A 20,491-nucleotide genomic window follows, 5' to 3' on the forward strand; every position below is an offset into this window, starting at 1 on the left:
CTGATGCCTGCATGTGGCACCTTAGGTACCAGAAGTGCTGGTGAAACCCTGCCAGAATCCCAGTCCAGGATGGGCTCCTGCAGTGGATGGTGCTGATTTAAACCAGTCTTTTATCCTTTATCAATGCTGTGGGGAGAAGAAGCCTGGGAGTACAACCAGGATGTCCAGAGAAGGGAAATGAAGGTGGGGACGAGTCTGCAGCAGATGTCCTGTGAAGGAGGCAGGAGTGTTTACCCTGGAGAAGGAGGCTGCAGGATGACCTTACCACTCTCTCCACCTCCGTGAAAGGAGGTTGTGGCCAGATGGGAGTCGGGCTCTTCTGCCAACCCATGCCAAGAGGACACAGCGTTAAACTGTGCCAGGGGAGGTTTAGTTTGGAAATCAAGAAGAATTCCTTCACAGAAAGGGTCATTCGGTACTGGAAGGTGCTGCCCAGGGAGGTGGAGGAGTCACCGTCCCCGGAGGTGTTCAAGGAAAGGCTGGACGTGGCACTGAGCGCCCTGCTCTGCTGGACATGGTGGTGTTGGGTCAGAGGTTGGACTCGCTGATCTCAGAGGTCTTTTCGAGCTTAATTGATCCTGTGCTAACCGGGATCCTGGAACTCCAATCGCCGCAGCCCTCACACGCGGGGGCTCAGCCTCGAGCCCTCAGCTCCAGCTGGGTCCCGCAGCCGCCCCCGGCCCGGGCGGTGCCACTTCCCCGCCGCGGCCATGCGGCGGCAGCGGCCTCTCCCGCCATGCGGCGCAGCGGCCGCCGGGACTTGTAGTCCGCGGGCTACAGCAGGGCTGCGCTGGGGCCACGCGTGAAAACTACAACTCCCGGCGGTCCTTTCGGTTTGTTTTCCTTCAAACCAGCCCCAGGCCCGCCTCTCCAGCCCCTCCCCTCCGGTCCCTCCTTGTCCCGCCGCGGCCACCGTCGCCGGGCCCCGCCGCCCCGCCCCGCTCCCGGCCCTTTGACCCCGTTGTTATGCCGGGCCCGAGCCGCCGCCGCCGCCGCCGTCTCCCGTAGCGCCCGGAGTCGCCCCCGCCTCGCGCCCCGCCCGCCGCGCCCGCCGCGCCCAGCCCGCCCCGGTCGCCGCCGCCCGCCTGCCGCCCGCGCGCCCAACGGTCCGCGCCCGCCGCGCCCGCCCGCGCGGGAGGAGGAGGAGGAGGAGGAGGAGGAGGAGGATGAAGGAGATGAAGCAGAGGAGGAAGAAGGAGCGCACGTGGGCCGAGGCCGCCCGCCTGGTGAGGCCGGGGGGGCGTCCAGGGAGGGGGCGCGGGGGCTCCGCCGTGCCTCAGGGCCTCCCCGCCGCGTCCGGCCCCTCCCCGAGTAACGGGGCCGGCGGCGCCGCCATCGCTCTTGAGGGGTAAAAGCGGGGGCCGGGCCCGCCTGGAGGGCGCGGGCGGTGTTGCCGCTTCCCCGCCCGGTCCCGCGGCTTCCCGCGGTTCCCCCGCCGGCCGCTGTGGCCGGGCTCTCCCGCGCGGTTGTTTTTCTTCCTCAGCCCGGTGCGAAGGAGCTGCGCCCCGGGGCGGTGCGAGCGCGGCCCCCGGCCCTCGGTGGCGGAGCTGCCCCCGCCGGGGGTCCCGCGGCCTCCGCCGGGCGGGGCTGCAGCGGCTCCCGGCGTGGGACGCGGGAGGTGCCGCCGTCCCGCTGCGGTTCCGTGCGTGCCGGGCAGGGCTGCGGGGACGGTCCCGCTCGTTCTCTTCCTTTCAGATGGTTTTAAAGCTCCGTGGGAGGAACCGGAGCCTCCGGAGAGGGCACGGCCGCTGTCAAAAGTTTCTAGTTTAATTACTGACGGTGCGGGTCCTTCTGTGCACCGGCAGCGCCCCAGGGCCGGTGGCGTGTGCTGGGCTGCTGTAGCAGCAGCTGGACTGAACATCCCTGAATCAGCCCGTATTTGGTCACTTTTGGTTTTAGGAGATGTGGCCGTTGAGATGTCTCAGTCCTTTTGTCTTAAAGAATTTCCTTGTTGAAGGGTTCAACTTCCCAGCCCAGCTCTGCCCTGATGATGTCTGTGGGAATGCTGTTGTCATTGCACCGATGCACTGGGAGGAAGGTGACTTCCCTCTGTGAAGCCTTTGAGCAGTTATGAAGTAGGAAATCTAAAAAAAGAGAAATAACTTCAGTGTCTTTCAGGGAGGTAGTCAGAGGTTTGATTTAAGGGCTGCATGCTGAGGTGTTTGGGCTGGCTGGCATTTGGGTGGAAGGAGCTGGCTCTCTCCTGGTGACCCAGTGCCACAGGTACAGCAGTGCCAGGGATGGGGTGAGGGATGATCCAGCTACTTGGATGTGAATGGATCCCACAGTTCCTCCCCACACCCCTGTCAGTGGTGTACAACTCATGAGGATATATGTATTCCTTCTGTGTAGCCCCTGGACTTCTGCAGAAATGGATTTAAAGAGCTTGAGGGTGATTTGTTTCCTTGTTTTTTTTCTGTTGTGTGTGTTTGTTTTGGTTTTGCCAGCCCAGGTTATGTATTGAAGCTTGTAAACATTCAGAAGGAACAGTGTGGGTGAGTCCAGTGAGGCTCATGTCTTGTACTGAGGTTGTTCAGGATAACTCTTGGTGCTTCTGAGCAAGATTTTTTTGGCTATTAGAGTGTTTTCTTACTGCTTGCCAGGAGAAAACCTAATCAGACAAGCATCTGACTTCCAGCAACTTGCATCATCTTTTGTGTGTAAATGATAATATTTTAGACCCATGTGGCTTTGCTTGAAAAACTGGAGAAGGGCATAAAGCAGCTACTGTGGAACTTCACAGCAGGAGCCTGGTGGTCTCATTCTCCATCCTGCATTTCTCCTTGGGATCCAGGTTCTTTGAACCAGGTGTGTCCCTGCAGATGGCAGGGATGCTTTCCTGGCAGGTGACCCTGGGGGCAGAGGCTGTGCTATGTGACCTTGCACAAACTCAGCTCATTCAAACATCCTGAACTCTGAGAGGTGAAAAAAACTCAGTGTTTATAAGCTGCCCAAAGCAGCACATGAGACTGTAACTCTAAAGCAGTCACCTAATACACCTCATCACCCTTGTGTGATGGGGAAGGCATTTCTTCATACAGTTCCTCTCACCTGTGTTCTGGCCAGCACCTCAGGCATGGTGGGTGCATGAGATGTCTGAGCCTCAACAGCACCTTAGAGCCATTGATGAACCAGAAATAGAACGATCTCATACTAGATTATCCACTTAAAGAGACCTACAGTTGCGTAGCTGCACTTGCAGCTTGCAGGACTGATTGTAAATCCACTAAAAATAGATCTTTATTTCACACTAGGCTTACACATGCTCCCTGTCAAAATGCTTTTAATTTCCCTCTCTGACGTGTGCTGGTGTATTTTGTATTCTGCTCAACATTTCTGAGAATCACAGGCAAAAATGTTCTTCAGTGTTGCTCCTCCTACAGAGCCAAAACTCTGCACGTTCCATAAAATAAACTTGAAAGGTTCATCTGGATGCCCAAAGCCGTGGCAGGATCCCACAAGTGCTGTCAGAGCTAGATGACCAGTAAATTGAGGAAGCGATGTAAACTTCCATAATGAGGGGTACAGGAACCCCCAGCTACCACTGCTGTAAATAGTGGAGGGGGGAAAATTCTGTTTTGTGGGTAAGGAATAGCCAATATTGAAGTTGTAGCTTTGGGTGGAGGGCTGATGTGGTGCTGGGAGTGTCAGGTTGGGGAGGGATAGTAGGGGCAGTGCTGGAGACTGGGATTTGGTGTCTAAAGCTTGCAGGATCCTCTCCTCCAGTTCTTCCATTAAGTGCTCTGTATACTTAATACAGCTCTTGATTGGAAATTGTTCCCCTGAGCATAGATTCTTTTATGTGTATGTAAATGCTCCTTTGTGCTCAGTTTTAGGCCACATACTTCACTTGCTGTGTCTGTCACTGGAGAGAGGTTTGAATAATTCCCTGATTTTTTGGAACAGACGTGTTGTATTTTGCAGATCTCACTGGGCTCGGGAGCAATGAGTTTCCTGTGTCAGCTGTCTGCAGCCTCTGAGTGATGGGGTGACAGCTCAGGAGGGAGGCATGGAGACCTTGTAACCTATGGAGGGAGGAAAAAGTGTGATGGAGCTGTATGGAATTTAATTAGCTTACTCTCTCTGAATATGGCTCATCACTTGCTTTGATTTTTCTTTACGCTCTTTGTGTTTTCATTGGGATTTAACTCAAGTTAGTTCTCTAATTCTCTTCCCCATGAGGTTCCTACCTCGTTCTCAGAAGCTTGTGAGCTTCAAGCATCTGCAGAATACCTGTTGGGTGGATATGATTAGAGAAATTCCATTTGTAGAATCACGGTTTATCTTGGAAGGACCTTTAAAGATCATCTTGTCCCTGCTACAGTGAGGGACACCTTCCACTAGTCCAGGCTGCTCCAAGCCCCATGCACCGAGCCATATCACAACACACAGCTGAAGTGCAGAACTGCACTTGGGTTTTTTGTTACTTGTGGAGATGGTCTGAGGTGCAAATGTTGGCCTGCACAGCTTTGGGGTGATTTTGCTCACGTCCCATTGGCGTGGCTGCTGCAGTGACTCACTTCTAGATGTCACTGATAGAAATGGGGCATCTGGGTCCTTCCTCTGGCTTCCCACACCAGTCAGACTGAGAGACAGCACCGTGTTGCTGACTCCTAAAACGTGGGGACAGATGACACCGGGGCTGTGCATCGTGTGGCCGTGATGCTGGGGCAATTTAGACCATGGTTATGAAAAAGTTCCTGAATGAATTCCTGTTGCTGCTTTCCATGCCTGTTCCAGGCCATGGCCTGTGCCTGTCTCAGCCTCTTTTTGCTCGTGGCCCCAGGTCTGTGGAGCTGGGTGCCTTTGCATTCCAAGAGCAGCACTGTGTCTGCTGCCGGGGAAGGCGCGTGGTCAGCAGCTGTAGGGTAATCTGCTCCCAAAGAAACTGAGTGGTTTACATCTACTGCAGCTTATTTTTGCTCATTGTTTCCTGTTTATGTGGATAATCTTCTTATCCACAGAAATGTCCGGTCCTCTCTTTGAATCCTTGAGTTTTTGCTTCTAGACATTTCGGAGCAGTAAGTTCCACAGGCTTAAAAACAATAAAGTAATAACCTCTTTACTTCTTTGTATATAAGAGACAATTCTATTATTGGTATAATATATGAAAGGATGAGTTGTTATTTATTGTGTTGCCTTTTAATATCTGCTTTTCTTCATTTTATGTCAAAGGCAAGCCCTCTTAAGTCTTTTTAGTGTCTCTAGCCAATTTTTTTTTCCCAAATCCTTTACTGTTTTTTTGTCCTTTTCTGAATTCTGTCCTTCTCTGACACGAATTCTGACTCTTAACTTGTGGTTCCCTTCCTGGGATGGAGTGAAGATGAAATGAATGCAGTAATCTGAGGAAGGTACAGTATTGGATTGTATAGCTGCACAGTAATACTTCTAGTGACAAAAAACCGCTGGATGCTTTGTGGAGAGGCAGGAAAAGGTTTTACATTGTTACAGGTCACCACTGTTCAGTTTGGAAGGTTTATGTGGCAGCAGCTCCATCTAATGTATAGTGAAGTCTGGTAAAGCTTCCATTGGGTGGGGTCAAGGCCAAATTCTGCTGCTTTTTCTCCTCCATTTTTGTATTTCAGTTAGTTGGGGAAGAGGTGAAGGTGAAGCCTTTTGTGGCTTTGATCCATGTTCACCAGGATCTTGAGCTAGCCTGAAATTTTACTGTGTGTCTTTGCAGGTGAACCAAATTTGAAGGGGCACATTATTGGGTCTGGGCCACAGCTGATGGAGTAGTTCTGGGAATGCAGAAGCCAGTTCTGTAATGACACTTGGTCTTTTTGTCTTTTCAGGTGCTGGAAAATTACTCAGATGCTCCTATGACCCCAAAACAGATTCTGCAGGTCATAGAGGCTGAAGGTCTAAAGGAAATGAGGTTAGTATTGATGATTTTGTCTAAACCAGTGTGCAGCATGGGGGAGGCAGTGTATGAAGGCTGGTGTTGCTGCATACAGTTCTGCCTCATCCCCAGCCCACTTTGCTTCCCTTTTTCTCTTTTCAGCCTGGTAATTTCAGATGACAGTACAGACATTTATATACAGATTGTGAGGGTTTCTTTTGCACTGATAATAACTGGAAAATGTTCTTGGATTTTTAGATAATATACAGAGTCCCTTCATCCATCTATTGTGAAGTAAATGCCTCTTGCAGATCAGGCCCCTGCATTGTGCTGTACTTACACTCACTCCCATGGTTCTCACATAAGTAGCTCCCAGCTACAATAGTTTCTGCTATTGTGACTTGAGTTTGAGAACAGTTTAAGTTTTATCTCCTCTGATGCTTCATTTCTAGAGCACACATTATGTTTTAGAAGAGACAGTCTTCTCTATGTCCCTGGCTTGTGCTCAGATTCTTGAGCACCAGGAGAGCACAGTTCACATCACACAGTTGTGGCTCTTGACACTGTAGGAGGAGATGCCCATCTCAGAGTGGATTTCATTTGGAAAAGAACCTGATACAAAGCCTTGGAAAGGGCAGAAGTGGGAGACTGCTTTCCTTGGTTAAGTTCCTGTGAGCTTCCATCTGTTTCCATGACAGTAGTAGAAATACAGAGTGTCTTGCAGCTCAAAGAAAGTGGGTAACTGTGATAGTCCAAATGCCTCAGTTGCTGCTGCCTGGCAAAAAAAAAAAAAAAAAGGAAGTTTGACTACCAGAGACACGAAAAGCTGCTGTCCAGTGATGGACTTCTGACAAATCCAGATGCAAGGACTGTTTCTGGTCTTGCTTCTCCCTCCCTTTGTTTCTGTGGACTGTTTTTCACTGTGGTGTTTGCATTTCCTGAACCTGTCCTTTACCCAGCTACAGAAGGTAAACTGATTTCTTCTTGGACCTAAACGTTAGGCTTGTTTCTGCTCCTTGTTTGTGTGAAATCAGGAAACAGCTGGGGTGTTTTGAATAGTGCAAATCAGTGACGTGTACAGAGGTGCTGGGTGTGGGACCTGCTGTTGTTTGGAGAGGCATGAGGCTGGTGTGTGCTGCTGCATCAGATTTGGAACTGTTGGAACACCCACCTTCCATGGGCTTACAAGGAGGCTGGGGAGGGACTTTTCACAGGGGCATGTAGTGGTGGGACAAGGGGCAATGGACTTCAGGTAAAGGAGGGAAGATTTAGTTTGGATTTTAGGAAGAAATTCTTTGTTGTGAGGGTACTGAGGTCATGGCACAAGTTGCCCAGGGAAGTTGGGGCTACTCCATCCTTTGAAGTCTCCGAGGCCAGGCTGGGCAGGGCTTGGAACAACCTGGTCTGGTGAAAGGTGTCCCTGCCCGTGGCAGGGGATTTGGAACAAAATGGTCTTTAAGGTCCCTTCCAACCCAAACTCTTCAGTGATTCTGTGATGCTTTCTGAGATCTTCTCTGGTTTGGATGTGGGCAGTGATTTCAGTAGAAATCAGATTTTAATGAGGATTTTCATCAGGGGAGCTTTGCTTTAATCAATCTTTTGCAACTCTCTCACATAAGTCCTGTTCCCTCAGCAGGCAGTTGAAGATCTCTGTGCACAGGCTGTCCCCTGCCAAAGATAATAGCAGGGCTCTTCACACACATAAATTATCCTGTGCTTTCCCAGTTTTTACAAGTGACCTGTCACACTGTGTAAGTAAAGACCAGACTTTGGAACATGTGTCATGTTAAATCCCACAAACCTAACTCATTCCTTTAAAGGTCGATGGTTTCCCTTGGGATATCTGCTTTTCCTTCCCTGGTCATTAATTCTCTGCTTTAAGAAAAGATTGTTTTCTTCAGAGTGTGATTGTTTGCAGGATAAAGGCAGTGAGCCTGCCTGGCTGGATGTGCAGCAGGCTTTGCTGGTGCTTGTATAGAAGCTCTTCCTGAAACTCCATTTCCTGAAGGAAATAGCTCAGTGCCTTGACATGGTTTTCCTTCTGAATCAGTTCTGAAGTGGGGCTCCCTGGTTGGGGGGGTCATGGTGCTCTGCTGGGAGGGCTGTGTTCCATACCAGGCACTGACATTCCCATGACCCAGTACCATGCTGAGTTTCGCTCCTTGGTAGAGTTTTAACTGCTTGAGTTTTTTTCTTGTTTTGGGGAAAATTACTTAGTTTGCTGTTTTAAGAGAGCTCTGTGGCTGGTGAGTGTGCTTGGAGTGTCTGGTAAACACAGAGGGGAAAACACTGTCTAACAGGACTGAAGGCTGGAAATTTTGTTCACATGATCTGAAAGTGATACAGGGTAACTTTGCCTGTTGCAGTGGAATGTGAAGAAATGTCCAAAACCCAGGCACGTACAGGGTGGAAACAGAAATTCTATGTTTTCAAATTGACAATGATTTTCTTTGAAATATTTTATCTCAGTCCAGTTTTCAGTTTCACTTTTACTATGATTGCAGTCAGTAGTGCTCTAATGTGTCTTCCAGACAGCTTTCTGCCCGTACATGTGGGACTTACTGGAAAACACCATATTACGTGGCACAGCAGTTCCATCAATGTGAGTGCAGGATGGGGCTTTAACCAGGGAGTTATGTAGGAATTAACAAATGAGAGCATCAGAGCCTTTGTATTGAGCTCTGCTCGAGTAGTTTGGTCAGTGACATATCAGGGAGACACTCCAGTAACACGTGTGTCTGTAGTTTGTTACATCTTTCTACTGCTGAATAAATCTGGGGGTTTTATAAAATCAATCCAACAAGGAAGGATTCCAGGAGAGGAGGGGAGGAAACAGATAATAAAAGTTAGAAATGTCTAAAAACAGATAAGGATAGCTTTAAAATTGCTGTCACATTTACTGTTGGCTGTGATGTGCAAGGCTGATGTACAGGTCAGAATGAAACCAGTGACACTGTTCTGACTGAAGTGCCTGTCTCATAAAGTTAATAGCATCACCTCTGTTCCCCTCATCAGCTAAAGGATGCCCATTTAACCAGATCTTTCAGGCTGTTTTCTTGATAATCTATTTCTTAAGCTCTCTTTTCTCTGTCTCTGCTGCAGTGGCACATCTCCCCTGGCCTGCCTCAACGCCATGCTCCACTCCAATTCCCGGGGAGGGGACGGGCTCTTCTACAAACTGCCTGGACGCATCAGCCTTTTCACACTCAAGGTAAATGCTGAGCTCTGCTCCCAGCTGAGGGCCCAGGGGTGAGTTCTGCTCCTTGTGCAGGGCTGAGTGTTACCCTGTCACTGAGCATCATGAGCAGTGAGATCATCATGTGAGAGAGGGTCTGGAATTCATTATTTCCTTGGAGCTTGTACCTTTCAGTTGTATTCAGCCATCTATGATAAATTCTTTGAAAAAACCCCAACTGTTGTTTCTTGAATCCTCTTACTTCTCTACCTGGTGTCCAGCTCAGGTGGCTGTTCATCAGAACAGATCTGTGCACTCCCTTGCTGCCAGCCACAAGGGAAAACACCCAACCAAGGAATTGGTCCAAGAGCTTGTAGTGACAAGTAAAATCTTGATGGGAAAATGTATATTCATTCTTCTGGCTGCTTGTTCTGTGTTCCACTACATTCTGTGTTATTTAGCATCAGTATTTTCCTCAGATCTTAAAATCTCTCTGGAATACTTTTTTATTTTTAGTTTATTGTTCCAGTAATATTAAATATTGAAAATATTTCTGGTCCTGAGGTTTTCTTTTGCATTGTTTTGTACTGTTGGATTCCCTGATAAATATCAACTTGATCTCAGCTTTTTCATTTCCATCTTTTTTCTGCTGTTAGAAAATCCTGTTGAATTTACACATTTTGCTGAAAATAGATGGCATTGAAATTGCTTTTATTGTACAAGTAGGAAATACATCTCCTAAACTTAGTGCTTGGTCACTCTGATGCTACTTGTTCTTTCATAGTGTGATGCTTGTCTTTAATATGAACTCATTACTTATAGAAAATTATAACATATTACGAACCTTTCTATTAAATTAATTATTATTAACCTGGTATTTTGGGTATGTGTTACTCGTCTAGGAAGGGGCTATGAAGTGCTCTTAGTTTAGGTGACTTCTGTTCCGCTATGAGCCCAAATATACTTTAAAATCCCTTTCTGCATCAAGGATTAAAATAGGGAAAAAATTGAAGGTTAAAGCGTATCCAGTTAACTGTCTGGTCCCATTGGTGTAGATTTGTGAGGGAGGGAGGGCTGTAGCCACCCCAGTTCTGTTCCCCCTCTAGAAAGATGCCTTGCAGTGGTCCCGGAACCTGTCAGTGCCAGAAGGGGAGGAGCTGGAGGACACGGCAGATGCAGAGAGCTGTGGGTCCAACGAAGCCAGCACTGTGAGTGGTGACAATGATGGTAAGTGTCTGGTGACATTAACCTTAAACTCCAGGATCTACTTCTGTGTCTGACTGAGAGTTCATCTCTTTCAGTGTCTCTTGATGAAACTTCTTCTAACGCCTCGTGTTCCACTGAGTCTCAGAGCAAGGGACCTGCTACCAGGGAGAGCTACAGAACTGCTTCCCAGGTAGGAAAAAGTCGGACTAATGGGGTGGATGAAGCCTTCAGGGGACCTTTCATTACTGTTGGGGTGATATGACAGGGACTGTTTGTGCATAAGTGCCCCAGAGATAGTTACGAGTCTGTCTCCTTGGACAAAAAATGGCAGGATGTTGTGAGATCATGTATGGGAAGACAATTTTGAATTCTCTGCTAGTCCTTAATGTAGTGTTGCCTGAAGATTCAGCTAGGAGGAGCCAGGCAGCTCTTTTAACTGAGGAGGATGCTGCTTAGAAGATTACTATACTCTTCCATAATGCCTTCATTCCTTTGTTTTGTTTTTGGTTTCTCTCTGGTCTTCAGACAACCAAACAGAAGAAAAAGACGGGTGTGATGCTGCCACGGGTGGTGTTAACCCCACTGAAAGTAAATGGGGCACACATGGAGTCTGCCTCAGGTGAGCATGGCTTTGGGGGGGTCCTGATAACCTCACAGACCTCTCTCAGACAGTCCTCAATCATCACTGTTTACCTGAGGATTTCTGTAACATCTGCTGAGAATGAGTGAGACTGCAGAGTTGTGTGTGTGTTTAACTCACTCAAAATAGTTGGTACCCTGTAATAGCAGATTTGTTAGTAACAGAGAATTCCTGTATGTTAAACCACTCTCCCAGTTGGGCTTTGACTGTTCTTTGCATATTTTTATGATGTTGTTTTGCATTTAGGCTTCACAGGAAGGCACGCTGATGGGGAGAGCAGCAGCACATCCAGCAGCAGCAGCAGCTCCTTGGCCCTGTGCAAAACCAGCCTGCGCAGCAGGACAGAGATCAACAGGGATCCTCCACAGCTGCTCAGGGGCATCCGAAAGCCCACGGCTGGTATGTGCTCCTGGGTAAATAACTGAATGGTGAAAAATAACTGGTGATGGTGAAGTCCATATCTATCTGAGAAAAGAGTACCAGGAGGCATTTGATGACCTGAGGTCACAAGACAGGTTTTCCACCTTGAGTGCTAGTTATAAAATTGTTTAAAAGATTGGCTGGTCTGAAGAGCAGCATTGAGAATAGTACCTGAATATGACAGAACTGTGGCCTCATGTCAAAAATCCAGATGTGGGTTTATTAATTACTGTGCTGGAGAGTCATTCTTCACACTTGAATACTGCAGTCTTTATCATGTCTCTTGCTCTTTTTGTTATTGCAGTTTGACATAAATTTCATGCTGAAATACTTCTGTACAACAATGTTAATTTTATTTGCCTGTCCTTAAACTCCAGGGCAAATGAAACGTAACAGGGGTGAGGATATTGACTTTGAAACCCCAGGCTCCATCCTTGTCAACACAAACCTGCGAGCGCTGATCAACTCCAGGACCTTTAACGCGCTTCCGTCGCACTTCCAGCAGCAGCTGCTTTACCTCCTGCCTGAAGTCGATAGACAGGTGAGCACTCAGCTGTTTTCCCTTCCCTGATTACCTCTTCAGTGTGGAACAGCTGGAGCTGATGTGTTCTGTTTGTCCTGGTTCTGTCCTGCTAGGTGGGGGCTGACGGGCTGATGCGCCTCAGTGGCAGCGCTCTGAACAACGAGTTCTTCACCCACGCTGCACAGAGCTGGAGGGAGCGGCTCGCTGACGGTGAGTGCCTTTGCTTTCCTGGGTGCCTGGGGAATAGCTGCTCATTCTGTAGGATTTTTGGTTTTCTTTTGCAGTTAATTAGCGGGAACTTAGTACAGCTTTGCTGCGTGTTGCCCCCAACTTTTTCTTTTTTTTTTTTTTTGTTTAAAATCAAAAATACAATTTCTTTTGGTGCCATGGGACCTACGGGATTAAGTGGTAAAGGTGTAAAGTAGTGCCAGACTTATTTTTCCTCTAAACAGGATTTTTCCTGGAGCCACAGGCAGCATGTGGATTCAGAGTGGGATGGGAGCAGGGTGTTAACAGCAGGTCTGCCTTTCATATATTTAGCTGCTGTACAGTTCAAACACTAGAGGTTGCATTTGCAGAATGAGTTTTGTTTGGAACTGAATTCCAATCTCTTGCTTCCATGAAGGTGAATTCACCCACGAGATGCAAGTTCGAATCCGGCAGGAGATGGAGAAGGAAAAGAGAGTGGAGCAATGGAAAGAGAAGTTCTTCGAGGACTACTATGGGCAAAAGTGAGAAATTTTACCATGTCTATTCTGCTTTATCCATGTTTATGCAGGTGGCAGAGTGTGCTTCTCTTTGTGGATACCTGAGCAGATGCAGCATAAACTCCTTGAAAAACACAGGTTGTGGGGCGAATCGTTCCAGCTGTTTTTCTGGGAAAATCCTTAGTGGAATTGGCTGGGTTCAGCAGAATTTTGTAGCCCATCTTTTCTGTTTCCAAGAAAAGTCGATGACATTTTCCATCACAAATTTTTGGGGTTTTTTTCTCATTCCATGTGATAACAATGTGGAATGTGTGGGTTCTCCCCTTGCAGGATGAGTTAATGAGTCTTTGATGACTCTCTGCCTGTGTTGGCACTATTCAATAACACTGAAATTGGGATGAGCTTTAGCTTTGAGCTGGCTTTTGTGTTTGCCTTACAGGTTGGGCTTGACCCAGGAAGAATCCCAGGCGCAGAATTCAGTGCAGGAGGACGCTGAGAACAGGACAGAGCTGTCTGTTAAAGGAGAGGCAAGGCTGCCGCGCGGGCCGACCACACGCCAGAGGGACGGGCGCTTCCGGAAACGCTCCCGGGCCGACCTGCGCTGCCGGGCCAGGAGGAGCCTGTACAGACTGAGGGAGCCTGAGCACACAGAGACTCCCAAAGAGCCTGCTCCCGTGGGGCCAGATCCCTCACTTCATAAAGAGCCAAAGCCTGAGACAGACCTGAAGAAAGATGATCTGACCAGCCCCTCGGCTGCAGGATTGAAGGCAGAGAGTACTGAACTGCACCTCTCTCCAGAGACTTCCAAATCAAACAGCAAATCAGAAGATCCATCGTTGGCAGCTACCAGCAGAATTCCCAGTTTGCCCCAGGAGAACTCTGCTCAGGAGTCCAAGGAGCAGAAGAGGAAAAGCTTTGAGGAGGCTGCCTCTGCGTCCTTCCCCGAAAAGAAGCCCCGGCTTGAAGATCGTCAGTCCTTTCGTAACACAATTGAAAGTGTTCACCCAGAAAAGCCACAGCCTACTAAAGAGGAGCCCAAAGTCCCACCCATCCGGGTAAGAAAGAGCTTTAGAGCTGCTGTATCTCAGGGCTGCCGTGCTCAGTAGTATCAAAACATTATTAAAATGTCAAGCGTTGCCATCTTAAGGGAAGGAGTCGAAGGGTTTCATTGGTAGAGCTGGTGAAGTGCCTCTGACTGCCACGGTTTGCTGTCGTATTTAGACAGGCAAAGAATGGAAAATCATCCCAAGGTCTTTGCACAAGAGCACAGGGTAACCTTGACTTACTCCCTTCATTTGCATTTCTGTGGCTACAGAAACACTGCCTGAAATGAGCTGACTGACTGCAAAAGACCTTGAAATCGTGTTCTTTATCCTGTCTAGTTTCTGAGTTCTTTTCCTTTGCTTTTGGACAGAATCTCAGTGTTCCTCCTGACTTTTTCCATTTTGACCAGGATACCCATTTTGGTAGCTTCAGGGCAGTCATCCTGGTGTAGAGAAGACCAGTTTGATCTCTAAAGACGTGAATATAAATAACTTATTTCGTGTTTGCTTGCAGCCTCTGGTAAAACAATATTAGTGTGAACTGAGCTTTACAGATCACAGAGCAGAGGTTGTGGGACCGTGCTGCTTCTCTGCCCAAGTTCATTTCTAAGTTGAGGTTTTTGTTGAATTTTTGTGCTAAGAATTGTGATGAGCAGTTGCCATCATAGTGAAATGAAACGCATTTCACTGGAGATGGGCAGTGTTAGAACTTACCACATTTCCCTTTTCTTTCAGATTCAACTTTCACGTATTAAACCACCCTGGGTGGTTAAAGGTCAGCCCACTTACCAGATCTGCCCCCGGATCATCCCCAGCACGGAGCCCTCCGGCCGGGGCCGCCCCGGGGCCCGGACCCTCGCAGACATTAAGGCCCGTGCTCTGCAAGCCCGAGCCCAGCGCGAAGCTGCCACCGCCGCCATCGGAGGAGGGGGTGGCCCTGGTGGGGGGAGAGGCTCCGATGAAGGAGGCGGTGGAGGAGAATCCAGCGGCCGTTCCCAGCACAGGAGATCCAAGAGAGCTCATGGAAAACGTGCGTCAGATCTACAGCGAGCACAACTACAGCTGTCTGTTCATCTGAGCGGAGGGAAGGCTGACTCCAAAGGGGCTGCTCAGGAAGCCAGCGTGAATTCCTGCCTCTCTTCCAGACAGGATCACTCTTCCTCAAAAAGCGAAAGGAGCAGCGTTCCGGGCTGTGCCACAGGGTCAGGGGACACTCAGCCTGGTGATGGGTCACCCAGGAGACCGTTCTGTTGTTCTCTGACTGTGTCATCCTTGGACAATGCAACTCCTGAGAGGCAGGAGGAGAGTCCTGAGCAGCTCCTTAGTGCCCCAAGGACCGAGCTCCCATCTTGTGCTGCATCGCAGGAGAGCACAAAGCTGGGATGTGTGGTTCCTGTGGTGACCAGTGTGTCGTGTTCTGGGGGGCAGGGAGCTGGGGTCAGTCCCATGGGACACAGGGCTGTGGTGAAACTCGGAGATGTTGGTGCTCCCACCATACAGCTGGATTATCCTTCTGATGTAAAGCAAAATTCCTCCAGTTGTCCTTTTCCACCAGAATTGTCATCGGGTGTCTCAGAATGCCATGATCCAGAGAAGGTGTCTGGTTTTAGATATAACAACTCCCAAACATTTCTGGAAAAATGTGTTGCTGATAATACCTCCAAAACGGTGACTGTTGGAGTGAAGAAAGCGATCCCTGCAGTGTGTGACACTGCACAGCTGCAGGCGGGGAAAGGCAGTGATGGCAAACTGAGTAATGAGGAACAAAAGGCAGAGGCTCTACTGCAGCCCTCTGTGCATGGTGACTTTATTTCTCAGAATAGGATAGATACCTCTGAAAAACTCCTGCAGCCAAGGGAGAGGTGCCCCAGAACCGAACCAGAAAACGCACATCAGCCCCTGGGAGAGACTCAGGAGTTGAAGAGAAGTGGCGATGAAGAAATACAGAGTACACACAGTGAAACAACAGACACTGCTTCCGACTGGGAAGGGGACATGGCTGATGAGAATGTGGAGGTGGAGATGCGTTTCAGAAGTGTCAGCTGTAGGGAGATGGCTGGGAAAGGCTCTTCCTGTCACAGCAGCAGTGAGAAACGCAATGGTATTAGGTCAAAATTGTCTGTGGAGACAGAGAGTCCAGCCTGTTCTGGGGACTTGGTTGCACCCCCACCTCAGAGGTGGGGACCCCAGAAAACCGAGCGTCCGGCCAGCTCTGCTCGGCCCGTGTCCTCCATCGAGACCAACAACCCTTTGGTGATGCAGCTGCTGAAGGGGAAGCTTCCACTGGAAGAAGTTCTCCCAGTGTCTCATGTCAACATCAAGGTGGAAATTGCACAGCCAGTGCTGCAGAAGCAGTCAGAAGGCCTCTCCCTGCAACTGGACAGAGGCAGCGGTCACTATTTTGGCAAAGAATCTTCTCCAGATGTAGGAATAAAGACGAGTGCCCAAAGCAGGAGCGATGATGTTCGCTCAGTGAGATCTTCCAAAGATCCCCAGGAAAAGACCTGTGGATCAGGAGCAATATTATCTGGTGTAGAGGATCAGGCTGTCCCAGAAAAACATTCCAAAGCTGGTTCAACTTTAAGCTGCCAAGACCAACTGGCAAACGTGGCAAGTGCCTCTCTGAAGTCTGAAGATGTGGACCCTCGGGAAAGAACATTTTCTTCCTGTAGCTTTGAGGATCAGAAGGAGTTGCCCAAGGTCCACCGGATGCCACAGCACAATCCGTTAGCAAGTGTCACAGCAGGTGAAAGCCCAGAGAAGCTGAATGCCTCTACAGAACCTCAGTTTTTATCTCCAGGTGTAACTTCTCTTGGACCAAATCAGACAGGAGGTGCATTGGTCAATAAAAATTACAGCGGGGTTCAAGGCAAAAAGCTCTTTGGTTCTGGTTTTCCTTCCAGCCCCAGCGTGAAGCTGCATCACTCCAGGGCTTTGGAACACAGTTCAGCCATGGAAACCTTGTCCCCTGGCAAACAGATTCCCTTGGACAAGGGCTGTGCATTGGGAGAAGGAATCCCAGCTGCCAGGGAGGAATGGACTTCAAAGCAGCACAGCAGCACCCCGGGAGGGATCAGAAGTGAGAAGGTGCTGATGTGTGGCAGCCCAGCCAAGAGTAATGCAGAGAACCGGGGGGATGTGGCCCAGCAGCCCACGGAACTGGCTGGGCACACACAGAGAGAGCCACTGGTCATGGACTGGCCCTTCTTTAAGTTTTCAAGGGATCCAGGAAAAGGACAGTGTCACCCTTTGGAGCCTTCATCCATCCCCTCTCAGCTCAATATCAAGCAAGCTTTTTATGGGAAGCTTTCAAAGCTGCAGCTTAATTCCACCAGCTTTAATTATTCATCCAACACTCCGGCTTTCCCCCGAGGCCTTGCTGGGAGCGTGGTGCAGCTCACCCACAAAGCGAACTTTGCTGCGAGCCGGAACACGGCCCTGGCTGTGCAGATGTTTGCTGACAGCAGCAGCGTCGACGAGATCTCGTTCCAGTGCTCGTGCAGCCTCAAAGCCATGATCATGTGCAAAGGCTGCGGCGCCTTCTGCCACGACGACTGTATAGGACCCTCTAAGCTCTGTGTATTGTGCCTTGTGGTGAGATAATAAATTATGGCCATGGGACAGGTTGTATATTCAGTGTGTGTATTTTGATAACGACTGATCCTAACGCCTGTACACAAAGTACACAAAGTACTCTCTGTTCATAGTAGAAACGCTGTTACACTTTGTTTTGGTGAGGAACGTTGAGCTGCCTTCCCACGGAGGTCCACGGTGCAGAGCTCATTCCTGCTGATGGGGACACCCTGCTCTGGGTGGGCTGTGCCCCATGGGAGCGATCCTGCTGCTTCCTGCTGTCATGGAAATTCCAGCTGTGCTCTGAGGCTGACGCCGGGGGGAGAGACCGTTCGCTGTGGCAATCCCTGGACCTTCTGTGGAGGAAATCCTTACATCCAAAGGAACTGGAAGATGGTGTTTGCTGTTTCAGGGCTGCACAAGGTGAGGCCCTACAGTCTTCCACTCTCCCCTTCTGCCATCTCCATTCCTGGTTTGTGTGGGAAGTGCTGCTGTGCAGTGAGTGTAAGCAGAAGAGCTGCCCTGCAGGGATGGTCCCATGCAGTCTTTGGATGCTACAGCAGGATGTGGTGCCCAGGGATGTGCTCTGCAGGTGGTTGTGGAGCCATGTCCAGCCCACCATGTGCCACATGGAACCCACATGGAGGATGCAAGAAGAGGAAAAAAAATTTCGGGGCAAGTGCCAAGCAAATGCCTTCTGCTGGCCTGCAGGAAGCATGGCCAGGGAACTGTTCCTGGCTGAACTGGCCCAGCGGCTGTGCCTGCCTCCTTTGGCCAACTTCCACAAACTGCTGTGGAACACTGGAGGTTCCCTGGAGCTCAGTGATAGGGTCAGTGAGCTCTGCACTGCAGCTTTGTGGTGAGGACCTGAAACCCCACAGCAGCTGAGCACCTGCGAGCATCGAGCTGTGCATCCGTGTGACCATCACCTAACATTTAAAGCAGTGTTCTTTCCTCTTTTTTATTTTCCTTTTTTTTTATATATTTTCATTCTTGGATGTATAAAGTGAGTTATTTGGCTCCTGTAAGTATCCTCTCTGCATCTGTTTGATCATATATTTATATGTTGTACACAGTACTGGCCAACTCTGTAAATGGATGTAATGTACATAGAGCATAAAGGGGTCTTTTTTTTTTCCTTGGATTTCCAGGCTTTACAGCAGTATTGCATTAAAGTGGTGTTAGTTATTGTCAGAGCCACTGTATTCTGTCTTGCCTGACGTGAGGCTCACCACACTGGGGTCTTGGTTCCCACAGCCTCCCTGTGCCCGTGGTGCCCGGGTGGACTGTGCTGTGCAGGCTCAAGGATGACCAGGTGGGATTTGCTGAGCCGAGCTCAACTCCCCGGTTGCTCATTTATGCTCTTGCCAGTTGTTGCTGCACCTGAGCTCCCAGGGCATGGCTGTACCTGCACTGCAAGGAGGTGATGAATGAACATCCATGTGCATCCAGAGAGGGAGAGCAAAACTGCAATTCTCTTCCTCTTTGGAGCAATTCCTAATTAAGAGTTAATTGCTTCAGCGAGGGGGAGAAGCCGCTGGCTCATTCAAGCGGGCAGTAGCAAGAATTTTAGGGAGTTTATTTTCATTTTTTTCTTCTCGTCCCTTTTCCAGCTCCATCCTACCTCCCTTCACCATGCACTTTCTTTCAGCCGTGCAAGTTCCTCTTTCAGCCACAATCGTGAGGGGTGGAACAAGTTCAGTCCCTGAGATGGTTTTATCCTCAATGCATCCACCAGCCTCATCCCACGAGAAGGAGAGCCTGGTGCCCCGGCCTGGGCAGGGCTGCGGTGCCCCTGGGGGCGAGCGGAGGTGTGGAACCTGCTTACCAAAGATGGGGAGCGGAGCAGGGGGCTGGCTCTGCCTCCTGGGGGCCACTGCAGTGTTCAGCTCGGACTGGTCTGGGGGGCAGAGCCCTGGGGGGGGGCCTGCTCGTGTCTGTCCCTTGTGCTATTGGAAAAATAAACACTGTAAAATCTGCTTGTGTGCTTTCAGTCCTTCTTCTGAAATCCTCCTCCATTCTAAGGCAATGTGGCTTTTCCTTTCCCCTCTTTTAACTGCAGCTGTTCCAGAGCTCTGCTCAAGTCACAAAGGGGAGGGGCTGTGTTGCTGCTTGGCTTTGTTAAATCTGGTTTTATGCACTTAGAGAGCACTGAAGATGGTGCAGCTCCTGCAGAGATGCTGTGTGGCTCTTGGGGAATGGACACCCTGGAGGCTCTGAGAGCCACGGGGGCTGTGGGACACTGCAGGGGCCCCCCACAGTCACAGGGGCTCCCTGCCCTGCTGGGGTGATGCCTGTGGGCAGCAGCACTGAGGCTTTTCCCAGTGTCAGGGCAGGTCCTGCTGTTACTGCCGTCATTGTTGGATAAATGGATCTAAAAATGTTTCTCAAGAGCATAAATGTGATACCAATTACAGTTTATTGAAACTACTTGGAAACTCACTTTATGGCCAAGTCCTTTCTCTTTTTTGGGCAGTAAGGAAATAACATGAATTATGATGTTATGTGTCTGGGTTCTGCAGGGTGAGCAGGGATCTCCTGCCTGGGGCTGTGGGAGTGCTGAGATCCTGTGGTGACAATCCCTGACTCCCTGGCATTCCACAGCGCTGCCATTGCAGAACAGCAGCCATGGCCTCACACATGAGCTGGGGCTGGAGCAGCAGATGGTCCAGCACCAGCATTTGGGGTGAAAAAAGGCTTCTGTGGGTTTTGGTGGTTCATTGATCTTCTGGCTCTGGCAGGCTGCACACAGAATACCTGGATAATTTAAATAAGCTAAATACAGAGAATGCAAAAAATGAGAAGAGTTGTTACTTAGCCAAGCTTTATAACTCAGTACTTAATCCTTCCCTGTTTTATTGGGATGGGTGGTGATGGCATCAGGATTAGCTACCTCTGGAATAAGGGAGCTTGGGGGTTTCAAGAGCAAAACCCATTAACATCAGAATTTCACAAAGAGCAATACACTTTTTTCCTTTTTTTTCTCTCTCTGATATTTGTGTGCCAAGTAACAGATTTTCCTCTCCCAGCCCGGCTGCTGTTTGGCTCTGGCTCTGCCGTGCTTGGTGGGGCCATCTGCAGGCATGGGGACATCCTGAATCAGTCTGGCCAGGGGGCTGTGGAAGCCCCAGCAGGTGATGCCAACTGGTTTGCAGCTGGTGTGGCCTGGCACTGCTGCTCCCTGTGCCTAGCCCTCTCCCATGCTCCCTGGGAAAGCTGGAAGCAGAACTCAGCCAGAGGCTCAGTCACAGATCCGACGGTGTCAGGGACACAGGGCCTCTGGTGCTGTGCTGCCAGACAGGAATGAACTCTGTGCGTGCTCCGTTTGGGATGTGCTGTCCCAGGTGATCGTTTACAAGCAC

The 20,491-nt window shown here is 49.6% G+C and overlaps 1 protein-coding gene across 1 annotated transcript; it reads left to right on the forward strand.

Annotated features, from left to right (window-relative positions):
* The first annotated feature begins 1,102 nt into the window (after window positions 1-1,102).
* On the forward strand, window positions 1,103-19,088 carry ASXL1 (ASXL transcriptional regulator 1). Its single transcript, XM_030963385.1, has 12 exons — window positions 1,103-1,226; window positions 5,796-5,878; window positions 8,945-9,053; window positions 10,124-10,244; window positions 10,319-10,413; window positions 10,749-10,842; window positions 11,110-11,262; window positions 11,661-11,824; window positions 11,920-12,016; window positions 12,432-12,537; window positions 12,953-13,568; window positions 14,292-19,088. The coding sequence occupies exons 1-12, from the start codon at window positions 1,167-1,169 to the stop codon at window positions 17,157-17,159; spliced, it is 4,566 nt and encodes a 1,521-aa protein (XP_030819245.1). The 5' UTR covers window positions 1,103-1,166; the 3' UTR covers window positions 17,160-19,088.
* Window positions 19,089-20,491: the final 1,403 nt, after the last annotated feature.

Source organism: Camarhynchus parvulus, chromosome 20 (assembly GCF_901933205.1).
Source record: "Camarhynchus parvulus chromosome 20, STF_HiC, whole genome shotgun sequence".
NCBI classification, from domain to species: domain Eukaryota; kingdom Metazoa; phylum Chordata; class Aves; order Passeriformes; family Thraupidae; genus Camarhynchus; species Camarhynchus parvulus.